Source organism: Aythya ferina (assembly GCF_964211825.1).
Source record: "Aythya ferina genome assembly, chromosome: 7".
NCBI lineage: Eukaryota > Metazoa > Chordata > Aves > Anseriformes > Anatidae > Aythya > Aythya ferina.
Window position 1 is genome coordinate 3069133 of NC_140302.1, and position 25253 is coordinate 3094385.

Here is a 25253-nt window from a genome sequence, read left to right on the forward strand (position 1 = left end):
ATTAGCAAGACAGAGCTGATAGCGAGAGACGGTATCAAAAGGTACTGCTATAAAATGGCAGCAAACCAACTGATGAGTTACACGAGGACATCACACACTATCTTCAGACCATCACAAGTCCAGGTCTCTCTTCAGAGGAAAAAGCAATACTTTTTCCAGTTTCATTACCTTATTTTACAAACACATTTTTGTGCTGATAATCTTGCCTTCATGTCCTGCACAAACACCAAACAATGTTTTGATTAATTTTCTTGGGTGAACTTCACATAAGAATACTTCCTAGGGTGGGCTGTTCAAAAAGAAATTTGCCAACAAAGCAGTTTGTACAAATGCACACAGAACAGAAGAAAGAGACATATTATTTTCAATATCATACAAAAGACCCCTTTACACTTCAGCTGAGGAAGAGAAAAAAATCCTTTATGTTTCTGGAAAGTTTAAAGACAGCATTTATAAAGTTCTAGATTGTAAGAGCACATTCCTAATGGCAGCAACACCCTGTCGAGCATCTATTGACAGAGCCTTTTGGAAACAAAAGGCAATGTACTTATTGTAGCTTATTCTCCACCAATGAGTTTTATATAAATAAAAAATATTTTCCTTTCGCAGAATTGACAAATATACTTGATTCTGTGCTATGCTCGCTTAAAACAATCACTTGATCTGACTTCAATTTCATCTGGACACAAAGCGTTATTGCTACAAATTTTTATAAAGGGGGAACACAAAACTATAGCTGTCTCATTATTAACGCTTTTTGACCAGAAAACTACTCCATGCATTAGAAAGTAGAGCAGAAATCACATCTGAAGAATGCCATGGATAAGCCTTAAATAGCTGTTGACCTAAAGTAAACCTTAAATAGATGATTGTCTTAAAAAGATACCAGATCATTTCTCCTTTTAGAGCATCAGTGATGGAACTGAACAACTGAAGTCCCGATTAATAGAACATGTATCAAAATACTATCTGCTCAGCTTTTTCTTATTTTTTTTTCCCTGAGTTCAACAATAATACTATTTGTGTTAATTTTTCAGTGGCTGTCTTTGCAGCATGAACAATGGCTTTAAAAGTGAGAGTTGTTTTGCCTCTGATCGCAAACTGAAAATAGAAACCAATAATACTGAAACTCAACCATGGGGAAGTCGACTGACCTCACAGAGATCACTAGTCTAATTTGAGCTTTAATATTCCACTTACCTACCAAGTGAAGTAAATGCAAAGTGCAGCAGACATCGGGGCCCCTGACTAGAACTACCTATATTCTCTTACTCCAAGAAACTCTCTCCTAAAACACAATGAGAATCAGAGGTTAGGATCTCCTTGCTCTTCCCCGACCGAATACCAAGTGTTTTGCTGCTCAGAAGCCAAGCAGCTATGCTCCTCCAAGCAACTGAGGAGCCGGAGACCCTGGCAGGCTGCCACAGAACACAAAGCCAGAAGACCTTGCTCAAAACCAACCTACCTGGTCAGCTGCCTTTTTTGCTAAGGAGCCTAAAAACCTGTGCTGCAAGGCAACCACAGAAGCTGGCACGGTGTTTAAGCAGAAGACTGTTCAGACCAGTCCCTAGAAGGAGATGAAAGACTATGTAAACGAGTTTCATAATTATTTGGTAGACAAGTTTTGGTACTCAGGACTTACAGGTTTTATTTTTAGTTCTGATAGGAAGTATGTTGTGTTTTTTTTTTTAAGGTACATAACCCTTTGCCTGGTCAATCCCAGTCAGCCTTTTTCTACTTTCATAGCTCTTACCACTTTAGCAAGGGAAATTACAGTACTTCTCAAAGGTATTCCCATACCGGTTACATGAAACTGGGATGACTTCATACTCACGTTGTTATTCACACGATTATATATGAGAGAGGTGCTGCAACCAGAATTAATGCATAATTAATTTTATACTTGTGCTTCCTACAAACTACTGGATTTACATTTAAAGAATTATCTGCACTGCTCAGCTGACAAGACTGCACATGGTACGGGAGTTTTATTAGCCAGATTTAACATAACGAACAGCTAAGTCTCAGAGAAATGGAACGGCTAGACCGTGGACACAAGAAATCTTTTCACCTGCAAACGAGTCCCTCACGACCTAGAAATATGACATAACAGAGATATTCCCTCCTTACAGCCATTAATCTTTTTCTTTTGAAGCAATCACAGCACTTGACTCGTCTGTTAAATGATTTTCTTATGCCCCGGAGCCCCGGGGCTGGTGCTGCAGCCGCATGTGGCCCCGCGGGCTGGCAGCCCGGAGGCAGCAGCGGGTGACTCAGGGTCCCCGTCCCCTCACGTAACCTCCCGGCTGTTCCGACAAGGCGGGCGCTGCAGCAAACGCGCTGGCTGCTGACTCAAACAGATGCAAGACGCACGGCCCCGTTCCCTCGCAGAGCGCAGTGCCTGCTCTGTGCCATTAGCTATGATTCATCCGCAGCGCAGTGCCAGAATCAAAAGAACAGATCAACATTAGCAGACAGCAAATTCCAAGTCTGCTCCTCTCTGAATACTGCATGCAAATCACCTCCAGCACAATTCCGCATATAGCAACTTGCCTTTCAACCTCAGGAAGCACGTTACAAATTTGCCACCTTCAGTTTGTACAAGCACACGTCTGTTTTGACCACGCAAGCACCCAAAGAAACACCAGAGATGCCTGACACCAAAGTAAGGTAAATAGATGTCAGCGTTTTGCATCAGCTGGTCCTTCCTAGCAGATGGTGGTGATGTACTGACACTGAAAGACAAAGCTGCGTCCCTCCAAAGCAGACCTCATTTCACAGAATCGAACTTGCACTTGTCCCCCTCAACAAATGAACTGATACATTTGTTAGAAAGGGAGAAAGGAAGACATGGCACAGAAGAGCTTTTGAGCAATGCTGTCGGAGAGCGTGGCACGAAGCGGTTCCAGTCTTGACAAGCAAGCCAGAGAGAGACAGGCTTGGCGAGTAATCCCAGCCTTTTCAGCGAGACAGGATGTGGTTCCACAATAGAGCCAATAACCAACTCCATTAACCAACAGCGCTGGAAACAAGTCATGAAAAATGTATTAATTTCCAGTACTCATTACAACCCCCAAAATAGCTGCTGCATGCTTACATACATACCGTTTGCATTTTTTTTTCCAAGAGAACTCTTGTCGAGAGAGCAGCGAGTTCTACCTAATGTTCTCTTTCAAATGTGCAAGTTAAATCAAGTCCTTTTATCCTTCTGATATTTATACACCTGAGGAGTTAGTCCCTTCCTATGGCAGAAAGCAAAGAGCCAAACTAGAAGAATCAAAGCTGCTGCCTAGAAGTTAAGGGCTTCATTAGCGACAAGTTTCATTTTTAGTTTGTACTGATGTAAAACTGTCTTCTCCCCAGTACCCCCACCCCCAAGTACAGCACTGAGTAACTGGGTCAGGACAAATCATTTGAGGTTGGTGAATAATTAATATGGCAACCAAATAATTAAAATGTGTATATATTTTATGTGGCTACAGTTTGAAATCTGTACCATAACCTGTAAATATAAATACATAACTCATTTTTTCCCCCAAAAAAAAGTTAATTAAAGGATGATGTGAACCACATGAGTAATACATACTGGTCTTCAGCATCTTCATGGCTTGATAAAAAGAAAAATATACATACATTTGCATAGATACCTGTATACCTATCAGTATCTGTTTAGCCCTTCCCCTATAAATTTCCCCCATAAATTCAAAGCGTGTTAAGTCATCGTGCTACTTCGGTATTCAGCTTACTGAGCTTTTTCCTGCCTCCTCCTGCTTTTACAGTGAGTAAGAGCCCTGTAAAGTGAAGACAGCCTGCATATTGTAGTATCCATTTACCATGCTTTTGGAATCAAAAGCATGTAGAGAAATTGTCAATATAGAGGAAAAATATCTTCAAAAACAACAACCTGTTAACTTTTCTGATGTATTTCTCAGCCTTCTGTACTCTTGGAGTAACTTACTCCCCGCCAACCAAATCCTGCTCCTCCCTCCCTTGAACTGAACATGACCAGGAGGCTTTAACATCACGTTCAGCATCACAGGACTGTGACGGGCTCTGTGGTCATACTCCAACGCACAGAAACTGCAGCGAATCCTCCTCCCAGAGCTGTAATTCGTTCCCGTTCCACGTCAGAGCACAGCCCTTCGGGGATTGCAGCAACAAGCCCGGGTGGGCTGCTGCGAGGAGTCAGCTCCCGCTGCGGGCTACCCGAGCGCCCAGCCCTGACTCACCGCGGGCGAGCGGCTCCGCCAGCACCCCAGCCACGCAGGGCCCTGGGTGCAGCGAGGTGAGCTGCTCACACAGCCCCAAACCCACTTCCCTCCACCGGAGGCCCCGCGGCAGCTTTCTTACCAGCAGAGGCACACAGGCAGACCTGGGAACAGCCCGCGCCTTAGCCCTGGAGAGCGCAGCCGTCAGGCAGCTGAGCACGCACGCTGCCTCGTGTAAATGCGGTCCTTTCAGAGGAGGCTTTCTGAGCAGCTGCCCGTGGACCGGCTGCCTTGCCCACGAGCATGCTATTCAACTGGGAAAAGGAAACCACGGAGAGGAATTGAACCGAATGACTGAAAAATTCTGTGCTCAGAAGGTAACCAAGACTACTCCGAAGGGCTATGCAGTGCTAGCATGTCTGTACGCCCCAGAAAATGCAAAGGTTTTCTTCCACCGCCCCTGGGCTGATCAACAAAGGAGCCCCAGAGCCGAGGGGCAGCTACAAGGAGCCACGAGAAGCCAGCTGAAAGAGGGGATGGAGGACCCGGGGCACCGAGTAAATACCAAATGGCTCCAGGGATTTGTAACGGGAACGCGAGAGAAGGAACAAATGGCACACAGGCATGTTGCGTCTAGGTGTCATGTCTGCTTTTTTTTTTTTTTTTTCTGGCTTTGTCTAGACTATTATTATGGCTCCTGAATTCTTAGTAGACTGTGGAACCAGAGCTCCCACAAGGGGAGCACTCCGAGAAGGAAGACCTGAAGCTAAAGAGGAACCTGTAAGGTACTAGAGAGGAGGCGTTAAAAAGTCCTGGCTTTAAGACACAGTTCTGGCAAACGTGAGGGGGCAGAGGGCAAGGTCCCTGTACCTGACCTCAAAGAGCATATTCTACCCACAAACCACATTGCATATGAAGGATTCAGAAGCAACGTCCACAGGACCGGTGATCTGTTATGGCCACAGGAAGAAATTCATTGCAAGACTACACACCTCTGTACTTCCTTAGAAATGTTAGCCTCTTCTAAAACTATTTAAGATGTTGAGCAGCCACTTTTCAGGCCCTACAGGGCTAGGAACTACCAGGAATGAAAAGCTTTCTCTGTCTTATGTGAGGAAGATCTATCCGGCTGAGATGACCTCCCTACAGCCATCAGTCTTCTGAAACACATCCTTGCACAAGACCTGCCAAAATGAGGAAGAGAGCTGAGGATGAAGAAGACAACGGAGCAGAACAGTGTATCCCCACAGCATCACGTTTGTTGGAGGTGAAAGATACATAAAGAAGGGATCAGTGAAGCCAGGAAAAACCCTCTAGACCCTATTTTCTTCTGATCAGCCATCTTCTGCGGCACCGATAATCCTCCTTTCACAGGTAAGATGGAGGCAACAGCTACCAGCAGCAGTACTTCACCCAGCTGCTAGGATCTACGTGCTGCAGTGAAGGAGCACAACCAAACCACCTTCAGTCTCTCCTTGATGTGAGCACAAAGACTCCCTCTTTTGACACCAGTGAGCTTCTGCATCAGTCCTCTCAATTTGGAAGACGATGACCCTATATTCCGGCAGTCACCTGCCTGGAAAATCTGCGTGTTAGCATATACCTCACTCTGGCTGCAGGTAGCAAAAGAAAGTTTACCAGCAATTCCTAGAGACTGAGTCTGATGAGATAAATTCAATCTAGACAAACAAAAGCTGATGCTGAAACAATAGGAGAAAAAAAAAAAAAAAAGCAACCTGAAAAAAATGGTAAACAGCACAACTATGCTGCCATGTTTGCATTCCTTCCCCAATACCCCTCACACCCACTTTTTTTTTTTTTCCTTTTTATTCCTTTGCTGAATTCCCAATTCCCTCTTTCCTACCAGCAACCTCTATCCCAACACAAGCCCCTCTGGCAGCTCTAGAAGTGCTGATATTGCCTGCAGTTTTATCAAACAGCTGCAGAGAATTAGAGCAGGCACCAGTCAGAACGTGGAATCAAATATGGGCAGTTCAAGCAGACAACCCTACTACTTCCACACCTATCTCGTTACTGATGGTATCTCCTTTCCAGCAGCAAGACAGAGCCTCTTAGGTCAAAACAAGCAGCACATCCTGGGGGCAAAAGGAGAAGTGACTGAATCCTCCTTTCCCAGCTGAGCAGCCAGCCCAGTAGACAAAAGCAAAGATGCTGATTAACACAGTCAAATTTTTTGATGATTGCTAAAATCTTATCAAAACTGGAAATCAGCCAAGATAAAAGACAAAAAAGCCTTCCCTATTCCCATACCCAGGGATCCTAAGAAATGACAGCCCACCTCATGTCTTGCCACAACACTACTCAAGAAAATGACTGCTCAGTAATAAAATTACTTTTCCAGCCTTCAAGTTGCAAGCTGAGCCTGACACTCCTGACAGGCTGCAAATCATTGCTTGCATGAGTCTAGAGAAATGACTCAGATCTCAAACTTCCCCATTAATCTCAGGGCAGAGCACTACTGAGTCCACATTCATGTGGCGAGAAGTCTGGCCTTTCTCCACGTAGAGCATAAAGCTGAAGTTTTTGCTAAGGAGCTGGATCACCTCGCTGCAGTCTGGAACAACCTCATTTCCCCTGCTCCACAACAGCTCCCACCTGCAAGCTTGTCCCTCAGACGGTGACTGACCTGCAAGACAGGTCGATGAGCAGTAAGATGTAAAAACAGAGAGCGCACGTTTTGTCTGCAAGGCAGGAGAGGCAGAAACAGGGGCTGGTGAGCCGATCAAAGCCTACAAGGAAGGGGGGAGTGGGGAAGGATTCAGTGATGGGAGATGCAAGCTACAGTCAGTGACACAGGACACCCAAGGCACTGCCGAACATAAAATCAGTGCAGAATAAATGACTTGGAAGAGCATGATGATAAAGCCACTGGCCAAGAAATACAACTGATGAAAACACACAGGACTGAAAATCGTGTTGCATATGGTTCTTGTTTTCATCAGTATTTCTTATCTCAGCTACTCTGATGGGAAGGCTGTTTGAAGAACCCCCTGCTTTAACAAAAAATGGAAGACTAATTAGCCTTACTTATTACAGTTAATTTGTGGGTGGTTTATACCCATATTCTCATACCTAGCATAAAAACTGTGAAAGTAAGCCTCATTTTCTGATAAATTACAACTGCTGTTTTTACCTACGTACTTGGTTAGCAGTACACTTTGGCTCTTCGCAGTTTTGTACCATGGCTGAAAATAAGATTTCAAGTGAGCAGCAAGTATCTGCTTTGGCCTAATAAGTTATTTTCCATACGAAATTTGATACAAACAGTTACTGGTTTTTCTTCATTTACTTTTTATAGTCAAAATATTATTGCTGGCCAACGTAACAGTATTCAAAATTTATTGTGTTTTATAAATCTTGCAATGACTTTCCTGTTATCTCCCATCTTCATCTCTCACTTATGAAAATAAACAGATCTTTCAGTTCATTTCAGAGAATCTCTAAAGGCAACTAGCAAAAATCTGGATTACATTATATTAAGGAACTATACTGAAACTGTACTAGAAAAGCAAGCTATAGTTGACGCTTCAAATTCGTGAAGTATATGCTAAGACCCTGGTCAGAACCAGTGAAAAAACATCACTATATGTTAAAGGAAAACATTTCCCAATGGGAAGTATTGACTACCTTTCATAGCCTCACTGTGCCAAAAACATCCGCAGCTGATTAACAGACCCGTACTTTCTTTAAACAACAAAAACAAAAAGCAAACAAAACAAGAAATGAGTGCCACATTGTGAATACGTTAGCTAAAGCATATGTTAAAATGCCATGAATATATCGAGGGAAATGTCTTGAATCCTACAAAAACTTGCAGAGGGAGGAAAAAGGTCACTGTCTCCTGTGCTATCCAAAATTTGCTTAAAACAACACAAACAGAAACCTCTGCATAACAGGGGTGATAGAAAAAAAAAAAAAAAAAGCTGGCAGAACCTGCAATCACTTCAAGTTCTACTAATTCTCTTGGTAGCTAAGGATGTCCTACGCTACATTACAAAAAAGGCAGACAGTTATGGCAGTGAAATGACAGCCAACAGAGCTAACCTTCCCTGTCTGGACACTTGGAGCAGTTGTCCTTCCTGCTTTCAGTTATACCTCGTGCATGCATTTTGCATTCGTCAAGTTTAAAGAGATGACATCGGTCACTTTGCATCTTCAAAAACAAGCTTGTTTTAGATATTCGGAGGAGAGTTTTAAAAGCCCAATAAAAGGTACAGTGGTTATTCTAATAAATAATCTAGTGTACAACGTTATATGTGCCAATAATGTCATTTGTATTGAAGGAACTCCAAGTACGTCTATCGTTAAAATATTGTGCAATTGCAGCAGCCAAAGATGTCGAAATCGACATTCTACGGCAGTGGCAGTCATTTCAGAGCCCTGTGCCAAAATATGATTAATCACAGTTCACTGGGTATTTTGATAGTAACAAAGGAAAATAGCTCATTGTAGAAAAAACATATGATCAATTAGGAATGCCATCAAGCACAACTGTAAGCTTCATCTTCAAGTAATACGAATACCACAGCGCTTATATACACAGATCAACTGCCAATATAGAGAATATATATAAAACAAAGAAAATCAAAACTGTTAGTAAGGAAGCATTTGAAAATATGTAAATATTGTTTTCTTCTCTATGAAAATTTGTTTTCTTCTCTATGAAAAGCTCGTCTGAGACTAAGCGCGTCCAAAGGAAGCCTGAATCGCTGCACATTCAGAAAGACAACAGATCTGCATTTCTGCCTTTTGGAAGAGGATGAAAAGAAGTGAAGAAAAATTCACAGCAGGTTCTCTACAGGCTGCACATACTGGTCAGACTGAATCATCTACAATCCCTTCACCTGCAAATCAAGTCAACCACATCATCATTCTGCTAGGACCACACCAGCCCTGCCTACTCAGCTATTACTGCTGTCTGCTGCCAGCTTCACCAGCAAACTCAACGGTGCTAAGCTGAGGTTCATACAAGTCTTTCTAGGTGATTCCTGGCACGTTATTGTTTGCTACAAACAAATGCTGATGCAATCTCAACTCCATAATGCTTTTGCCACAGGACAGGAGCTACTATCTTACCAGAAAGTAGGAAAACATCTACAAGGATTTAAGTACCTGATAAAATAAACACACAGTGATTCCATTTTATTTTTATATTATTTCCAGCAAAACAACATTCCTTAAGATTACCCTGACAATGCAATTCCTCCACAATCTTTGGTAAATAGCCACAAATATTACTCAATTTCCACGTAGGAATTAATTGCACCATGAATCTTAACAGATGACCACACGCAAATACCTGTTGCTTCACTTACCAATAAGAGATAAAAAGAGAATTCTTTACCAGTTCTGAAATTTAAAAAAAAAAATGTTTCTTGTCCCAAAATTAGAAGAGTATTGATTATGTCTGTCCTAAGAAATCTACATCTGAAGGATACACTCTGAAAGTTGAAGGTGCTGCCCAAGTCTTCAGGACTAAAGCTATTATTATTATGCCTTAAAATTTAGTAAGGATCTGATGCTACCAAATTTGTAGCCACTGTTTACAGAGGTACTGAGACCTCTTCACGTACTCAATCCATTATTAAAAAGGTTTCTAAAAGGGAATGAATGCATTTTGATGCACCTTCAAACTGTCCTTTCTGTAAGCTACAAAGATATATCCTGGCATTTCAGTAGTACTTCTGATAATAACATGAAAAGAAAGCCTGCTGTAAATTTAAAAGCAATTTTTTAAGGTGTTTCATGAATCATTTAGAGTATTTAAAGCATGATGGGTAATAAAACTATTGTAGTTTAAAATAGTAAAGGTACTGTAAGTAATCCATACCTGGATGAATAGAAAAACCAACGCACTAGCTTGGTAACAGAGCCACTGGTAGCTGGTTAGAGAAAAATACAGCCTACTCCAGCCAAATATACCAAACTGCACGCAAACGTTCTCTGAAAAGACTCTTATACTCATAAATGCAAAATTAATGTAAAAAAACCTCTATACAGCACATTAATGGATTTTGGTTGTATTCATGTAAATACATAGCTTTATTATTATACTTTCAAAACAGCTAAATTCATCAACCAACTATAATAAGTACTATTGGGCTCATTTCAGGATTCAGCCAAGTGTTTCAGTGATTCCAAAAGGCATCTATTCAGTCAGCTCTACAAAACAGTATTGTATTCCTATTGTGATGGCACTAATACAGTTTGTACCAATTCAATATACGCCTTTAAAAACCCAGCAAAGCCCTTCACTGAAATACATAAGAATTTTTCAAAGCCATCTAAAACTGAAGCCATGAAAGGAAATATAATTGTGCATCTTTAAAAAAAAAATAAAAATAAACAAGGTACTTACCCAATGACTTAGTCTCAGAACCGATGAGAAATTTCAAATTAAAATACTTGTTCAAGAGTTTTTTAGAACGATGAAAAATCTTTCATTATACATAAGAATGGTTCGTTTCTTTTCTTAAATAATTCTGTTCAACAATTGAATATTGAGAGGTTTCATATAAGTTTCTGACAATTGTTTAACTAATAGACCAAATCTTTTTCATAAAGAAATCAAAATGGAGGACAAAAGCAGCTAATAGAAGACGAAAAAGATTAATAAAATACTTTTTTCTGCCCATGACTGGTGTAGACCCTATGACAGTCAGTAGACAAAAAATAAACACTATATCTTTATTCACATTAATAATTCACCTATTTGTAAACAAGAAGTCAGACTCACTCAGGGTGAGTTGAGGTCAGCCATGCTTCTCTAGTAAAATATTAATTACTGCTAAAGGATATTATTTTCAAACAAAGGCCCATTCCCTAATCAATGGAATGAAAGAATCTGAACCTGAGACTAATGGACTATTTTGATTGCTTATAAAGTCATTCTGATGAATATTTTTCTGGAATTGTTTTGGTTCCTAAAGGCTTTATATAGCTCTACACTCACAGTTCTTAGCATTACATTGATTTCCTTACAGGTATTAAAGATGTTGCTTTATGTAATGGCTCTTTAAACCTGCAATGCATGCTAAAAAATTAAGATAAAGTAACTTATACAATTACCAATAACTATTGTAAAAGCAACCCCTATGCTTTACTGCAACTAAGAGCGGATATGACAGAAAAATATACAACATCTGATTTTATGTTCTGCCCTCGTTTACGTGGACATTCCTTGTCAAAGAAGGTAGAAAGGCAGAAGTGTTGTAAAACCACAGATACGACAGTGGCTGTTTCACAATACCTAATGGGTCTTAAAGAAATTAAATGGTTTCAGCAGTGTTCTTCATTTGCTCAGGACAGACACCGTATCCTTGTAGGGGACACGTTCCAAAGAAAAATGCAAACACCTTCAGTTTAACTCTGTGTGTTTTCTTTTAAGGAGTCACTGAAAGTGTATTTACCATGTGTAGCCCTTGACTCAACTTCCTGATTTGGCCCAGGGCTGGAAGGGTGTTAATCTGAGGGCACGAGAAAGGAAGTGGTAAAACAATACGCTCCCGGCCCCAGCCTCCAACGTGCTCACAGAGAAAACGGACCTTGAACCCATTACAGGTGACTGGATAGGGCACAAAGTAAAAACGTTTTTCTTCTTCTACTGAAAGAAAGAAAAAAAAATCTGCTCAGAAGAAACAAGTCTGCCTTCAGCAGCTTCCTCCTCCACCCTCCTCTCCCCATTAATACTCCTTCATAATTCCAATTAGCCGGTGGCCTAATCACCTGCTAACTCCTCCTCATCGCCAGGGGACTGACCTGTGCACAACCACAGCTTCTGCTCCTCCCGTCCAACTGGGACACGTGCAAACCCACCAAACCCGAAAAGGGCTTCCCAAACACTGATGAAATCCCTATCAACTGCAACACGGAGTTCAGGCAGTCACAGATTTCCCTACAGACACACACCTGTTGGGAACAGGCACCTCTGGAGACTGCTGTTACAACAATGAAACCAGGCACAGAGGACATTCTGGTTTTACTACTTACAGCTCGGTTTTCAGGAGATAAGAACGAGTCACCTCGTCAAAAAATGAAGTTACCTGAAACCGTAGACGCTGAAGTCGTAAATCACTAATCCTATCCCAGCTAGCATCCTCATGCAGGTAAGTACCTGTAGCTGGCAGGCCCTTCCCGAACTACTTTCCTGTGTTCAGCCTTTTCCACGAGCTAATATAAACTAAAAATAATAGCAGATGTACATCATCACGTTATTGCCAGAACAACTTACACAGTATTTGAGGTTACTGTGGAGAATTTGTCTTCTTGTGGTTCACAAGAACCTGTCACATACGATGAAGAAAACACAGATCGTTCATGATAAATTCATCACGGAGAAGCCATTTACAATGCTTTAGCGTCTATGACAAAGAAGAAATTAAGACTGCCTTTTGCTACAAGCACTGGATGTAATCTGTTTTAATGTAACTGAAAGCCTGCAACATCTGCCAGCAGAGAAGTTCCTGTTAATGGCAGCTAGCTGAGATCTCTTGCTGTAAAAGCTTTTTTTCAGCTGCAGAGCCCTAAGAGCACAGAATGGCACAATGAAATCAAAATATAATAAAGCAGAAATGATCAATATGATTCAAGTACAGACAACATGTAACAGTAATAAACAACAGGACCTCATTTTCACATACATCCCTGCCTACCTCACAAGCACTTGGTATTTTTTGTTTGTTTGTTTTTTAGCAAAAGTACAGAGAAGTGGCAGTAGTAGCACTGTCCCTTTCAGCAGTGAGATAGGCTAAATACACTGCAAAACCACATCTGTAGCAGATTGAACTGAAAGTTAGTTCATTGATGATGATGTTTTTAACCTGTTTATGGAGCAGCATCACTTCAAAATGACTACCATCGCATTACTGAGCTCCAGTTCTGGGCAGCAGAGTGAGATTTTTCCAGGCTCTGTCAAAATCACAGAGGACAAACCTTTCCTTCCAACAACATACCAGCAACCCAAGAAACACATTAACCCCATAAGGTGATGTAACTATCCTTTCAATTCAATTTTCTTGTTTTTCCCAAATAACGTCCTTTTTCAACACCACAAGGTCTCAAAGCACCAAAGTCTTCCACAACCCACGTTGTCAATTCTCCTCTTCAACTGAGCAATACAAGATCCTCCACCACCACTTATCTTGGTTCTTCAAAATCATGAAGGATCCTACACAGCGAGAACTCCTGTTGCTACTTCTGTAAAAAAATATAAAGTTTTTTTTTTGTTTTGTTTTTTAAAAAAAGTACTATGGAAATTCCCAGAAATCAAGAGAATATTGTTTCGTGGGTACTGGTTCTAGAGTGGACCGAGAAGCTGAAATATGGTGATACAATTATAACGTGACAAAAATGCCATATGGAGTCCACGGAAACGATAACCTCAGAGGAAACTGTTTTCTTGTTTATGTGCTAATAACCAATACTCAGGTGGTCAAAAAGTTTCCTTCAGATTCTCGGTGCTTTGCACTATGCAGAACTTTTAACCTAGCCTCGTGAAATGGCCCTGACTGTAACGTTTTGACTTCATCCAGACACTGATTTTACCCAGCAGCTCGCACAGCTCAGCTACAATAGGACAGACTCATTTGCACAAGGCCACATGTATCCAAATAGTGATGGACAAACCGTAGCAGTATTTTTTCAGAAGATGCACTTTGCATTTTGGGTGGGTTTTCCATGCTGCTATATGGTGAAGGCAGATATTGAGACAGCACACCATGGGATTCACAACAAAACCCAGCAGAAGCTGCTGAAATTCTGGGGAAGGAGAAAAAGAAACTCATAAAACTCTAATTATGCCTTCCATAAGTCATCTTACTCAAGTCAGCATGAAGAGAGCAGTGCTTCAGTACTGCACAGCTGACAAGTCATTAATGCACAGAAGCAGCAGTGGAGATTTTAACAGTGGGTGGCTTTCAAAATTAGCTGCCAAGTGGATTTGACAGGTGTAAAACCCAGCTGCTCCTCCCCGCTACCACAAGAAAAACACCGAGCAGTTGCTTGTCGATGGAAGTCTTCTGGCACAGCTTTGCTCATCCTGGGCAGCCACCATTTGGACGGAGGACAAGTACCATGCTGACATCCTTCCCTTGCTGTACAGCCTTCTCAACAGGTATGGGGCAGAGACTTCATTATCATTATTATTTATATACGTGTGTGTTTGTATATACACATATATAAAAACATATACATATATGATATTATAGAAGTATTAGTTATGTATTATATATCTGTAAGTTAGCATTTATATAAACAGCAACAAACAGACTGAGTGACCAGACTGATGGAGATGCACAAAAGGCACTGCAAGCATTCAATTATTCCTCCAAAAAAGGAGAGTTGGATTTCCAAAGCACTGTGCTGAACCAGCCAGCAGTGCCCACATGCCCTGTATTCTCTCACTACCGCATCTCCAAAGTTGAGCTGATGCTTCTGCTTCCAAGGAGTTCAGATGATCGACGGGTCTACAAAGTTGTTTGTTTCCTTCAGCGCAAATGGAAAATCTGTTCTCATAAATGCTATGAAAAATCAAAGACTAAGACTTCCCAGCCCATCCCAGAGGCTCCAGCATAGCTTCTGGGTTTCAGATCTGACGAAGCTAACTTTGAGCCAGCTAACTGGGATTTCACCACAGTATAACCACCGCAATATAGGCTTTAGCACCAGATACAAAACCAACATGCAAGCAGGTATCCTGCACCAAGCTTCCTGCAACCGTGGCTGCTCTGCTACTGCAACCTGCGCTGCCCAGCTTGAAGATGGAACCTCATCAAACTCCATTTGTACCTTTTATAGGAATAGATACGAAGTACCGCCAGTATTTCATCACCGTCTTTTGAACAGGTGCAAGTGACAGCAGCGCAGTCAACTGGGAGCACTGCTTAATGTTACAGTTGAAGGGTGATAAACAATATCGAGTTATTCTGTGTAATCCTTGGAGAACAAAATGAAATGCTTTACCTGCAGGAAGCAATCCAAACTATAGAGATCTCCAGGATGCTGTGACATACTAAAGAAGCTTTCTCTAGAGGAACTGCCAAAATGGCAACTCCCAGGCCGATGTGATCAAAGTGACTTGGGGTGCTATTACCTTAAGGCTAACGTTTTTTAAAAAACACGCAAACAAAACAACGAGACCACCACACAATGTTTTCTTTGGAATTCCAGCACTCTTCTGGAATGAATTTGACATTAAAAACAACTCACTGCATAGAACTTAATTGAAAAACACAGCCTACATACTTTATGCATGGAAGCATGCTTTTAGAAAACTAAACCCTGTCCAAGAGCGGTCTTCATTCCTTAGAAGTTCAAATTTAGCGATCAAGTAAAACACCACCCCTACCAAAAAGCACAAGCTTGCTGTTAGGCAACACCTTCAGACAGAACTTGGGAACAAACAATTGCTTGCAGCAGTGTGAAGTGAGCAAGAAGCAGGAGGGCCACCACGTACAACCCCTCCCCGCAGCGTGGCTTTCCGCTCTTCTCCCGAGTGGGAAGCCGTGGGACAACACCCGTATTTCACAACTGGGGAGACAGATCTCAGCTTACTGCTGTTCGTTTGGGGCACGTCCTGGGAAGGTAATGGCCTCTGCTTCGAAGCCTGTGTGGAGAGCACTGGCTCCCAGTAAGCAGTAGTTGAAAAGAGCAAGTGCCAAAGTACACAGGCGGGCTGTGGTACTGCTTGAGACGCTGATGTTGTGTGGGAACATTACAGCAACGCACACTCCAGCAAAATAATCTTTGAACCATCTCCAAGTGCTGTTTCTGCATGTTACTGTCTTTCACAATGCAGCAAAAATCAGGTCACTTATGCTCTGCTGAGTCAGTTACTTGAATTTTCTCTTCCCCAAACTCTAACTGTCCTAAATCTCTCCTAAGAAGCTGACAGTTTCCAAGCATTTTCTCCTCTCCTGCATATATCTCATCATGACCCCAGATTAGCAAGGGATACAAGCAATGAAATTCAGACACAGGGAATAGGGAAGCTGAAAAAATCCACTTGCAGTTTTTCCCTGGCTCCTCTGGAAGTATTTCCTGCCCTCAAATTTGAGAAATCCTTACATTTTTTCATATTTATTTAAAAAATTCACATGACTCCGGAGACTGAGCTTACTCTCTTCCCTACCTTCCACATACATAGTAATCCCTTTTGTGAATTTATTCTCTCTTACTGCTAGAATATTTTGAACGTCTACTGATTTACTTGCAGTATCTACCCACGTATACTTCATTTTTCATTGTGCAGAGGGAAGAGAAGAGGCCACAGTGAAATGAGTGAGCATGCAGGGGGGCAAGTGAGCAGTATCTAAATCAACTCCTTACTTTGAAAGGCATCAGTCTGATTCATGGGACCAACATGTAAAACAAGTTTGCTAAAAACATTAAAATTTGGCCATCAAGGCATTAAATAAAACAATTTATTGAGAGACAGAAAAAGTTGTGAAAAACTTTTTCTCGAGCAAAAGGGTTCTGCAAGGGACAGCTAGGGCAGAGGGAGAGGAGGGAGGCGGAGAAGGCTACCTAAGGTCAGAGGACGAGTCTATCCTCAACACATCCACAAACCTAACCTACATTTTGCCACCAAGTGCCATGGCAGTTAGTCAGCACATGAACACGTGGATTTGTTCACATCTAATCAGAACAAATGCATCCTCCAGCACCCAGAACAAATCTCATCTCCTGCTGCAGGACGACCTCATTAGCACGATGGTCAGACCCAAGGCCCATGGTCCCACAGGTGCCACTGGCACTGCTTGCTGTAAATCAGCTGTGGGTTCTCACCCTGCAAAAGAGTTACTGAGCACCAATGAAGAACCACTCTTTGTCCCTGGTTTTGTCCCAAGCCTGGCTAAAGCTCTGTATTCTCACACAGCCCTGGGCAGAGTCCCAGGAAAGGCTGTTCCCAAGCCACTGGTTTAGCAATGACTTCACTTCTTCCAAGAAAAAGTCAGGCAAGCACACACACACTTTTTCTTTTTGGTGGGCTAGGGAATTGAGTTGCTCCTAAAGCCATCCTTCCTTAGGCAACGAGCATATTCAGGGCCTCCTCATTAAACACATTTTAGTTTTAAAATACATATTCTTCAGAAAAACACCACTGGAAGAGAACTGGTTCTTGCTGTCTGCCAGCCCTGGAACTGGAAGCGATGGAGTTACTGCAGGACTTTGTACCAGCTGAGACCTCTTGGTTTGACAAGGTGAGTGCTGTAAAGCTGGCGAAGCTCAGTCTCCACATTCAAACCATTAGAGAATTAGTGTGGATTCTTCTGATTTATTATACATGAGCTTATACTGAATCCACAAGTAAACTCTGGAGACAGCACTGTTTTATTTATAGCTATAACAGGCACCATGCACCTCCCAAAACAAGCTGTACTCAGCAGAACACACAAAGACCCCGACGACCACCTGTGCCCGTACGGAACCGCCCCAGGTACCCAGCTCTGGCCCTCCAGCTAAATGAACCATTCCCCCATCCCACTTCTCACTGCATCTGACTCTGGCAAATCATTCCCTCCTTCTTCTGGCTTCTACCCCACAGAAGACTGCCAGTTTCTTCCAAAAGGAAATGGCCAAAATAAAAATACTTTTTATTCTCCTGTTCTGCAGAAGTCTCTTCCTTTCTTGCTGCAAGTGCAGCAGTTCCTCCCATGTTCTGCCATTCAATGCATTCGCTTTCCCTTGCCTCCAATTCCCATCCTTTTCTTTGCAGCCTCTTGCACTCTCCTGGCTCCTTTTCCTCAGAAACCTACCATAATCTATCCATCTTAAACTCATTTAATCTTAATTACTTTTTCAATTACCTTTCTTCCCTTATTTTCTTTCCAAGATGATAGAACATGTCCTTTAAGATGGATGCCTAAAACGTCTTTCGTTTCTATCTGTAGACCTTCAAAGATAAACTTTAATTTCTGCACGTTATTAAGTTTCCAATACTCTTCCTAAATAAAATCATTTGGAAAAAAAAAAAAAAGAAATTCGCTCCAGTCCTTCCTACTCCTTGAATACAAAGTTGATGTTGTTAAAAAGAACCTACAGTTTAGTTTTCCACCTTGGTGTGCTCCCCCAGGTATCCTATTACCTTAAACCTGTCTTCCACATTATTTTACCATTCTCTAAAAATCTCTCGTGGCTTCTGTCCTTAATTCCCACTTTTTCCCCTCTACGCTTTATTTCTAGATATTTTTATGTTCAGGTGAAGAGTGAATAATTAAATTAAAATTGACAGCTCACAAAAGCATCCTGTTTGGTCCATATTAATACCTTGGCTCCACGCTGTCACCCTGCCCACACGCTGACTTGTCTCCCTCGTTGCCTGCTAAGGAGACACCGTCGCACTCAAGCCTGAACTGTATCATAGGCATGACTTCATCACAGATCTGTAACATCCTAATACCCAGACTATTTCTAAACCAGGGAGAAGAAATTAATCACCCTAAAATACAACTCTTCTTTTCCACCCACAGATCAAAAAAAAATTATCATCTCAGTTGCTTCAAAGTTGTCTTCTGAAGAATTCAAAAGCAATTTCGCCTCATTTATAAAGTATTAGCAATTCTCCTAGCCCGTCACTTTGAGCCTGTCACTTTTTTTTTTTGTATCATCGATTTGTAGCCCCCTTGTTTACCAAGCTAAGCTGATGCCTTCAATTTCAACATGTTTTACAGGCTATTTTTCTTAGTCCTTTAATGTGCAAAGACACACTTCTACTACCCACTTGCTAAGTTCTCAAAATCTGTACTTTCTTCCCCATGCTACGCTGTTGGCAGAGTTTTCTTCTGCACTGACATCTGTAGAGCATCTCCAGTAGTTTCTTGCAATACTTTTCCCTAATTTCTAGGCTGACATCACTTGTCATCACTGTGTCTTTATGCTTCTCTCTTTACCTGCACTAACTTTTGTTTGTTATATTGCCTGTAAGCTTCCTAAGATAGGGATAATCTTTTCTTCTGTGGTTGCATGATACCCAGGAAGCTGAGCATAGCTTGAACTCAAAAACACTGTGGCTAATGCTGCCTACATTCCTATAAAGCTATTTATGAGCCAGTGCCTTTAAAGCTTCATTTGTGTGAGCATTCACACGCTGTGCTGTGAGCGCTCACCTCTGCCACTAGCTCCAGAAGCCACCCGGCAGGGTGGCTTGCAGTGACAGCAGTCAGCTAGGCAGCCAAGAAGTTCTTCTCCAATCTGTCCAGAAGAATCATCTTCACAAGAAGGAAAAGCATTTGATTAGGGCACGAACAGGCCAAGGCCTTCCACCTCCTTTCCTTTGCACACAGGTTTTCACAGGTATCTAGTCAACGTTGTCAGTGACCCCGACACGACGAAGCACGTTGATGCCAGTGGGACTCTAGGCTCATTTGCTGTCAATTTGCCACCTCTGGAGTGAATGAGGCAAGAACCCAACCATGAGAAAGGATAAACTCATAGTGAAAGAAACTGAACTCCAGAGAATCTATCCCTGCCTATGTTACAGTTTCTAAACAAGGCGAAAGAGGTGATACTTCTCATTTCCTTTCTTTCTCAGTACCTGGTTGAAAGGAATATAATCTTAAGAGCACAGCTGGACAAGGTCAGCAGAAGCTGTGCTCTCAGTAACAGCTACACCTCAGGCATCCCAACTAGGACGTGTTGTGACCAAGCTGCATTCTAGCAATTTCATCTATGAAGTGCTCTTTACATTGCATCACGCAATGAATACTAAAAGAAATCAGTAATTGAGAGGTGATGACTGCCCCCAGAAAAGCCCACAGGAAATTACAGACCTTATCTTCTGATCAGGTTTGAACACCACACAGTAAGTACAGAATATGTTGATCAAAGAAGAGCAAAACAAAAGGTGATTAGCATCTAAATAAACAAGTGCTTTCCATTCATTAATAAGGCAAAGATGATGTAGAAAATACTACATAACATACACCTCAATATTACTTTGCTGCATATATACTGCATCCAAAATAAAGTATAAGATGACAAAATTGTCAAATGCATGAATGACTTCCCAGTATGGTTGCATGCATGAGAAAGGTTAAGATTTCTCATTCAGTAACTATTCCAGGACTCAACTTCCAGAAAACATGCATTATCATATCCACACTGAGGACTTCACACGGAAGTGCTGTTGGCAATCAACATTTTTAGTACTTTTTCCATTACTTCTCCATTTTTTATGAGAGTTCTTCTGACTTAAAAAATAAAAATAAAAAATGCCCCTTTAAAGAAGTCACCCACTTCGCTACAACAGAGTGTTCAGATGGTCTGGAAGCAACAGAATTATGATGGCCATCTGGGCACCCTCCCAGATTTCAGGCCTCCCAGAGGCCTGGCATGCTCTTGACAGGGAGCAGAGCTCCAGGTCGTCTCTGTGGAAGGCATCTGCTCCAATATGAGTTAATATTCTGTATCTGCACTTTCCCTCAGACATGGGTTTTCTGGAACGGGGATGGATGACCAGAGGGTTTGACTCAGAAAACAATTGTTAGAACAATTGCAAGCAGGCCACGCACAAATGCTGAGACCCTGTCTTCTTTAGCATCTGGAAACTGCGACCTAACAAGCTGCTTGAGCCCCACTTTGGACTACGTGATTTCAATCTCTTTTTGAAATGTAAAAACAAGAGGTGGATGTAAAGTAACAAAGTACATAGATAATAAATTCTAGCTTGCTAGCAGATTTTAAAATACTGATCTCAACCAAGGAGACATGGGTAGTTTCAAAGAGCAAATGACACGACTCTAAAACTAAAAATTCTTGCTCAAGGATTTAATAACATGAAACGGAGTATTTGCCTGTGCAAGCAAGTACGTGAAAGAGCCTGTACATCCAAAACATTATCATTTCACACATTAACACAAACATAATAAATGAGTCAAGTAGGAATATTAAGAGAAAAAAGTCCCATCCTGAACCATTTATGCATCTCTGCTACCAGCAACCTTGCTTGAACAGCTTGCCCCATGACATTCAGAATGATGGTTCTAGCCACAGCTCCAGGGAAATACACATAGAGTTTAGAAAGTCCCCAGAGGCAAGAACACGAATGGAATACTTAAAGAAGCACAGAGACACAGCTAAGATCCAGAGAAAAGACATCTAAATCCATTACAACAACAAATTTATAAAAACCCAGGACTGGAGTTACAGATACTGAACTTCACGTCAAATACTGATAACACTTCTCCCATTCTCTTCACCATTTTGACAAACCTGGGGGAGCTTCCTTTTTAACCGACGATTTTAGTAATCTTTCCCAACCCTCTACAGTGGAAAAATACCAACAGGTTCCTGAAGTCTCTTATCTACTGATCTTCTAAAGACTTTGACAGCACTACAATTTTTTTTGGAGCAAAAAAAAAAGGAATACACAGTCATTCCTCAACAGATTATCTCATCAGATTCTTGATATTCATCAGGTCTACCTAAAGGCGTGTCAAAAACAAACAGAACCTCCTAGCAATTCTCTCAGCAGCTTTATATTTGGGCATTGATCCAGGGAGAGGAAGAGTCACAAGTATCACCTCATAAGCCAGGAAAACAATCGTCACAGTATTGATCTTTTTTTTCACTTTTCTCACCTTTCTGAACTTGGACCCAAATTCAGCTCCCACAAAAAAAGTGGTTTTTGTTTAAGGGTTTATTTTGCACCTCAGTTTCAATCTTCCAGAGAACAGATCATACGTTGCCAGCTACTAAATTAATATTTATAAAATGCTTTGACTACGCAAAGCGACAGTAATTCTACTATGACACTCCGACTAGTTTTGCCATGCTCTAAGTCGATTCAAAAATGAATGACTTAGCACATATCACACCCACCCTTTCAACCCAAGCATGATTTATTAATATCTTCTTATCCTTTTTTTCCTCTCTTCCCCCTCCATGCTCACCTCTTTCCACCACCACCATAACCAAAGTAAACTAGACAGTTTCCCAAGGAGGACAGCATTACAGAGATTAAAATCATTTAGTAAACAGGATTGCGCAAGTGTCTTACCAATGCAGGCCATTGAATTTGTTTGATCTTTGATCCCTGAGTCTGGCTTGGGTCCTTTCTTTTCGCCCAGACCAGCTGGTACTCCACCAAGAAGGTTGCAAAATCTTCATAAACTTTAACCCATTCTCGCTTTTCCCATTCAAGGTCATCAAATTCCACATATACCTGGAGGGATGTAAAAACAGGAAGATGTATGTTATTGTATGTACACAGCACGTGTGCATCCACATGCACTTTTGAAAGCATGTGTTGTAAAATGTAATGTAAGAGCTTAATATTATCCCTTTTACTGTTATGGTATTGAAGTAATACCATAATTAATTCAGTTCCTGCATAGAATTTTTTCTTAGCAGAACATGTGTGCTGAAGAGAGAAAGGGTACGTTTGCCAAAACATTACTGTGAATATTGGGTGTCTTATACCAGGAAAGAAAAGTGTACCACTAAATACTTACTAGAATAATTCAATGCATACAGCTATTTATATAAGTACGTTCAGAGAATACCTCCCGTTATCCATTCAAATATTTCTCATACTTAAAAGCAATTAATGCAAACTAATCAACCAGACAAAAAGCACAGTTTCAAAGAAAAAACCCGCCAGCTGGAACAGCACCAGAAAGGCCACCATAATCCTGCAGCTCCGTGCAACTCCAACACGCAGTACCCAACTCCAAGCTCCACCAGCAGAAGCAGCTCAGTATCTTGACATTTCTATCCTGCTGGGATCCCACTCACAGAATCCTTCTGGGTTAAAACAAAACCCTCCTTTTGGGTTAAAACAAAAGGAAAAGAAACAAACAACAACAACAAAAAAAACAGACTTTTTGTTTCCAGCTAAATTAACACGGAGCCAATTTGCATCCATTTGATCTTTTGTCACCCCTGCCCTATACATTATACACTTCTCCCCAACACGTACTTGGAGAACCACCTCGGCTGCATTTATTAAGCTGAACATGCCAAGCCTTTTGTCTCCTCTAGTAAAAGAAGAAGGGTACTTGCAGGCCAAAAGCTATCCAAAGGTTACCCGCACTAGAATGCAAACTTTTATAAATGCATTGCATTTCAAAATTAGAGAACTAGAAAAAACACACGCATAATTTGGGAAAGAGAATGATTAAGAGACATCAGTGTATTTTACATTGCCAGGAAGAAGAGACATCCGGCACTGTAACAAACATCACTGTTTGTCAGAAAGGGAAGATGCTCTGCTACGCTCCTCAATTTTGTCTCTTAGTCACACCCAGGGCCAATTCTGAAATTGGAGTTTCTTCCTCTATCTCCTTCTGAGAACTTACATCACTGCCACCAAGAAAATCGTCTCTTTAACTTTGGTTAATTTTAGGCCTGCAACATACTTCCTTGTCTAGACTTTCTGTCTCACACTTCCAAAATGTGTGCTATGTAGTGCTCCTTCTCATCTCATCCTTCTCCCTTCTGCGTGCACAACTTCAGGTTATGCCAAGCCTCCTCGCACTCCTGCATCAGGATTCATCACCCCAGTCCTCCCCGCTCTCAGCCCTTCTTTTTTAAACCCACACCACTTCCATCCTATTCCTACACGCTTTCCTCCTTTCTCTCTGAAGGCAGTGCTTGAATTACAATGACAACTTACTGCAGTTATTTGCTTCGTAGCAGCTCTCCATCACATCTCCACTTAAAATCTGCCCAACCATAAGGGAAAACAGAACTGGTTTCTTCTCCTCCTGCCAAGCTCCCCTCACTCCGGCTGTCCATGACCTGGGCGGTGGGAAGGCAGCCACTGTCCCCTGCTCCTCCAGCCCTCTGCCAAACGCCGACAGCTGGACACCCGTCATCCTGAAGGCTCTTGGTCACCACTCTCAGACCTGTGGCCAACTGCTCTTTTCACCCTCATTTCATCTTCTCTCCCCTTTGCCTCCTCGCCTGAACTCTGAGTCATGGCAGCGCGCACGGGGCAGCAGCCTTGCATCAAGTGTTCTTCCTTCCGTCTTTCCCAAGCGCAGAGTTTCCCCTCCGGACTCCCTAGATCCTTGTCTGGTGTTTCTGCTGCTTGCCTGCTGCCACTGCTCCGACATCTCAACCACCCTGCTCAGCCACAGTCACCCCAAAACTTTGCACCACCTTGTCCATCAACACCCTACCCTTTGACCTTCTCCTTTGCCCATTTCACTCACTGCAACTCTCCTACAGATAGAAGAGTAGTAGGAAACTACTACTAGCCCTTGCAGTGACCTTTGTATCAGACCTACTGGGAGAGGTCATACAGAAAGTGATCCTCCTGCTTCAGCTTGTTCATTATTAAACCATCACCTGTTATTCCAGCAACCGAGTAGAAAGCAACAACAAAACCTCAGAAGAAAGAACTGTGAATTGACACCTCTCATTAGAGGGCACCATTCTCAAAACGGAACTAACAGAAGTTACAAAATGTATGATGAAGTTACAGAATAGTGATTTCACAACCGAAACAGATTCAACAATAAACATACTCATGCTTTAGAGCATCAGCAGAAAACCATGGTATCTCAATCATCTCAGAAACACTATCTTGAATTTGCAGCCACTTCGAACCCTTCTAAAGGGAAACTCTTGCAATGGAGCAAATGACAATATTTAAAGACATCCTTCAGTGAGTGTAGAGTCCAAATCATTCCCTATCATCATCTTCCTCTTGGCCACTCTTCCCACGAATTGCACCCAACTATTCCAGGCTGGTCAAACCACTGCATTTTAGTACCTGGGAAGGCACTTTGCTTGGATAGCCTATAACAGGAGGTTGAGCACAAGACTTGACACAGCAGCGAGTTTAAAAATAGGAGGCAAGGGGAATCGAGTCAGTAAATGTTTTTGAAAAACACAGATAAGCCTAAACTGGAGTTAGCAGTTTAGAAACCGCCACGCTAAAACATACTGCGTCTTCTGGACACTAGCCAGAGCTTGTGGATAACTGTGACACAATCTAGTGTTTGTGTGCAAGTTTTGCACCCCAAATAAACTGAAATCCGGTGCAACGGCAGTGGGAGTTATTGCTGAGCTATCTGCCGA

General features: G+C 41.9%; 1 protein-coding gene across 3 annotated transcripts in view; it reads right to left on the reverse strand.

Moving 5' to 3' along the window:
* The window catches only part of JMJD1C (jumonji domain containing 1C), a 184829-nt gene that overhangs the window by 113255 nt on the left and 46321 nt on the right, over window positions 1-25253 (reverse strand). For all 3 annotated transcript variants that reach the window (XM_084526466.1, XM_084526469.1, XM_084526471.1), the window contains exon 2: window positions 22225-22389. In XM_084526466.1, the coding sequence (XP_084382592.1) occupies window positions 22225-22389 (165 nt within the window). The remainder of the gene's footprint in view (window positions 1-22224; window positions 22390-25253) is intronic.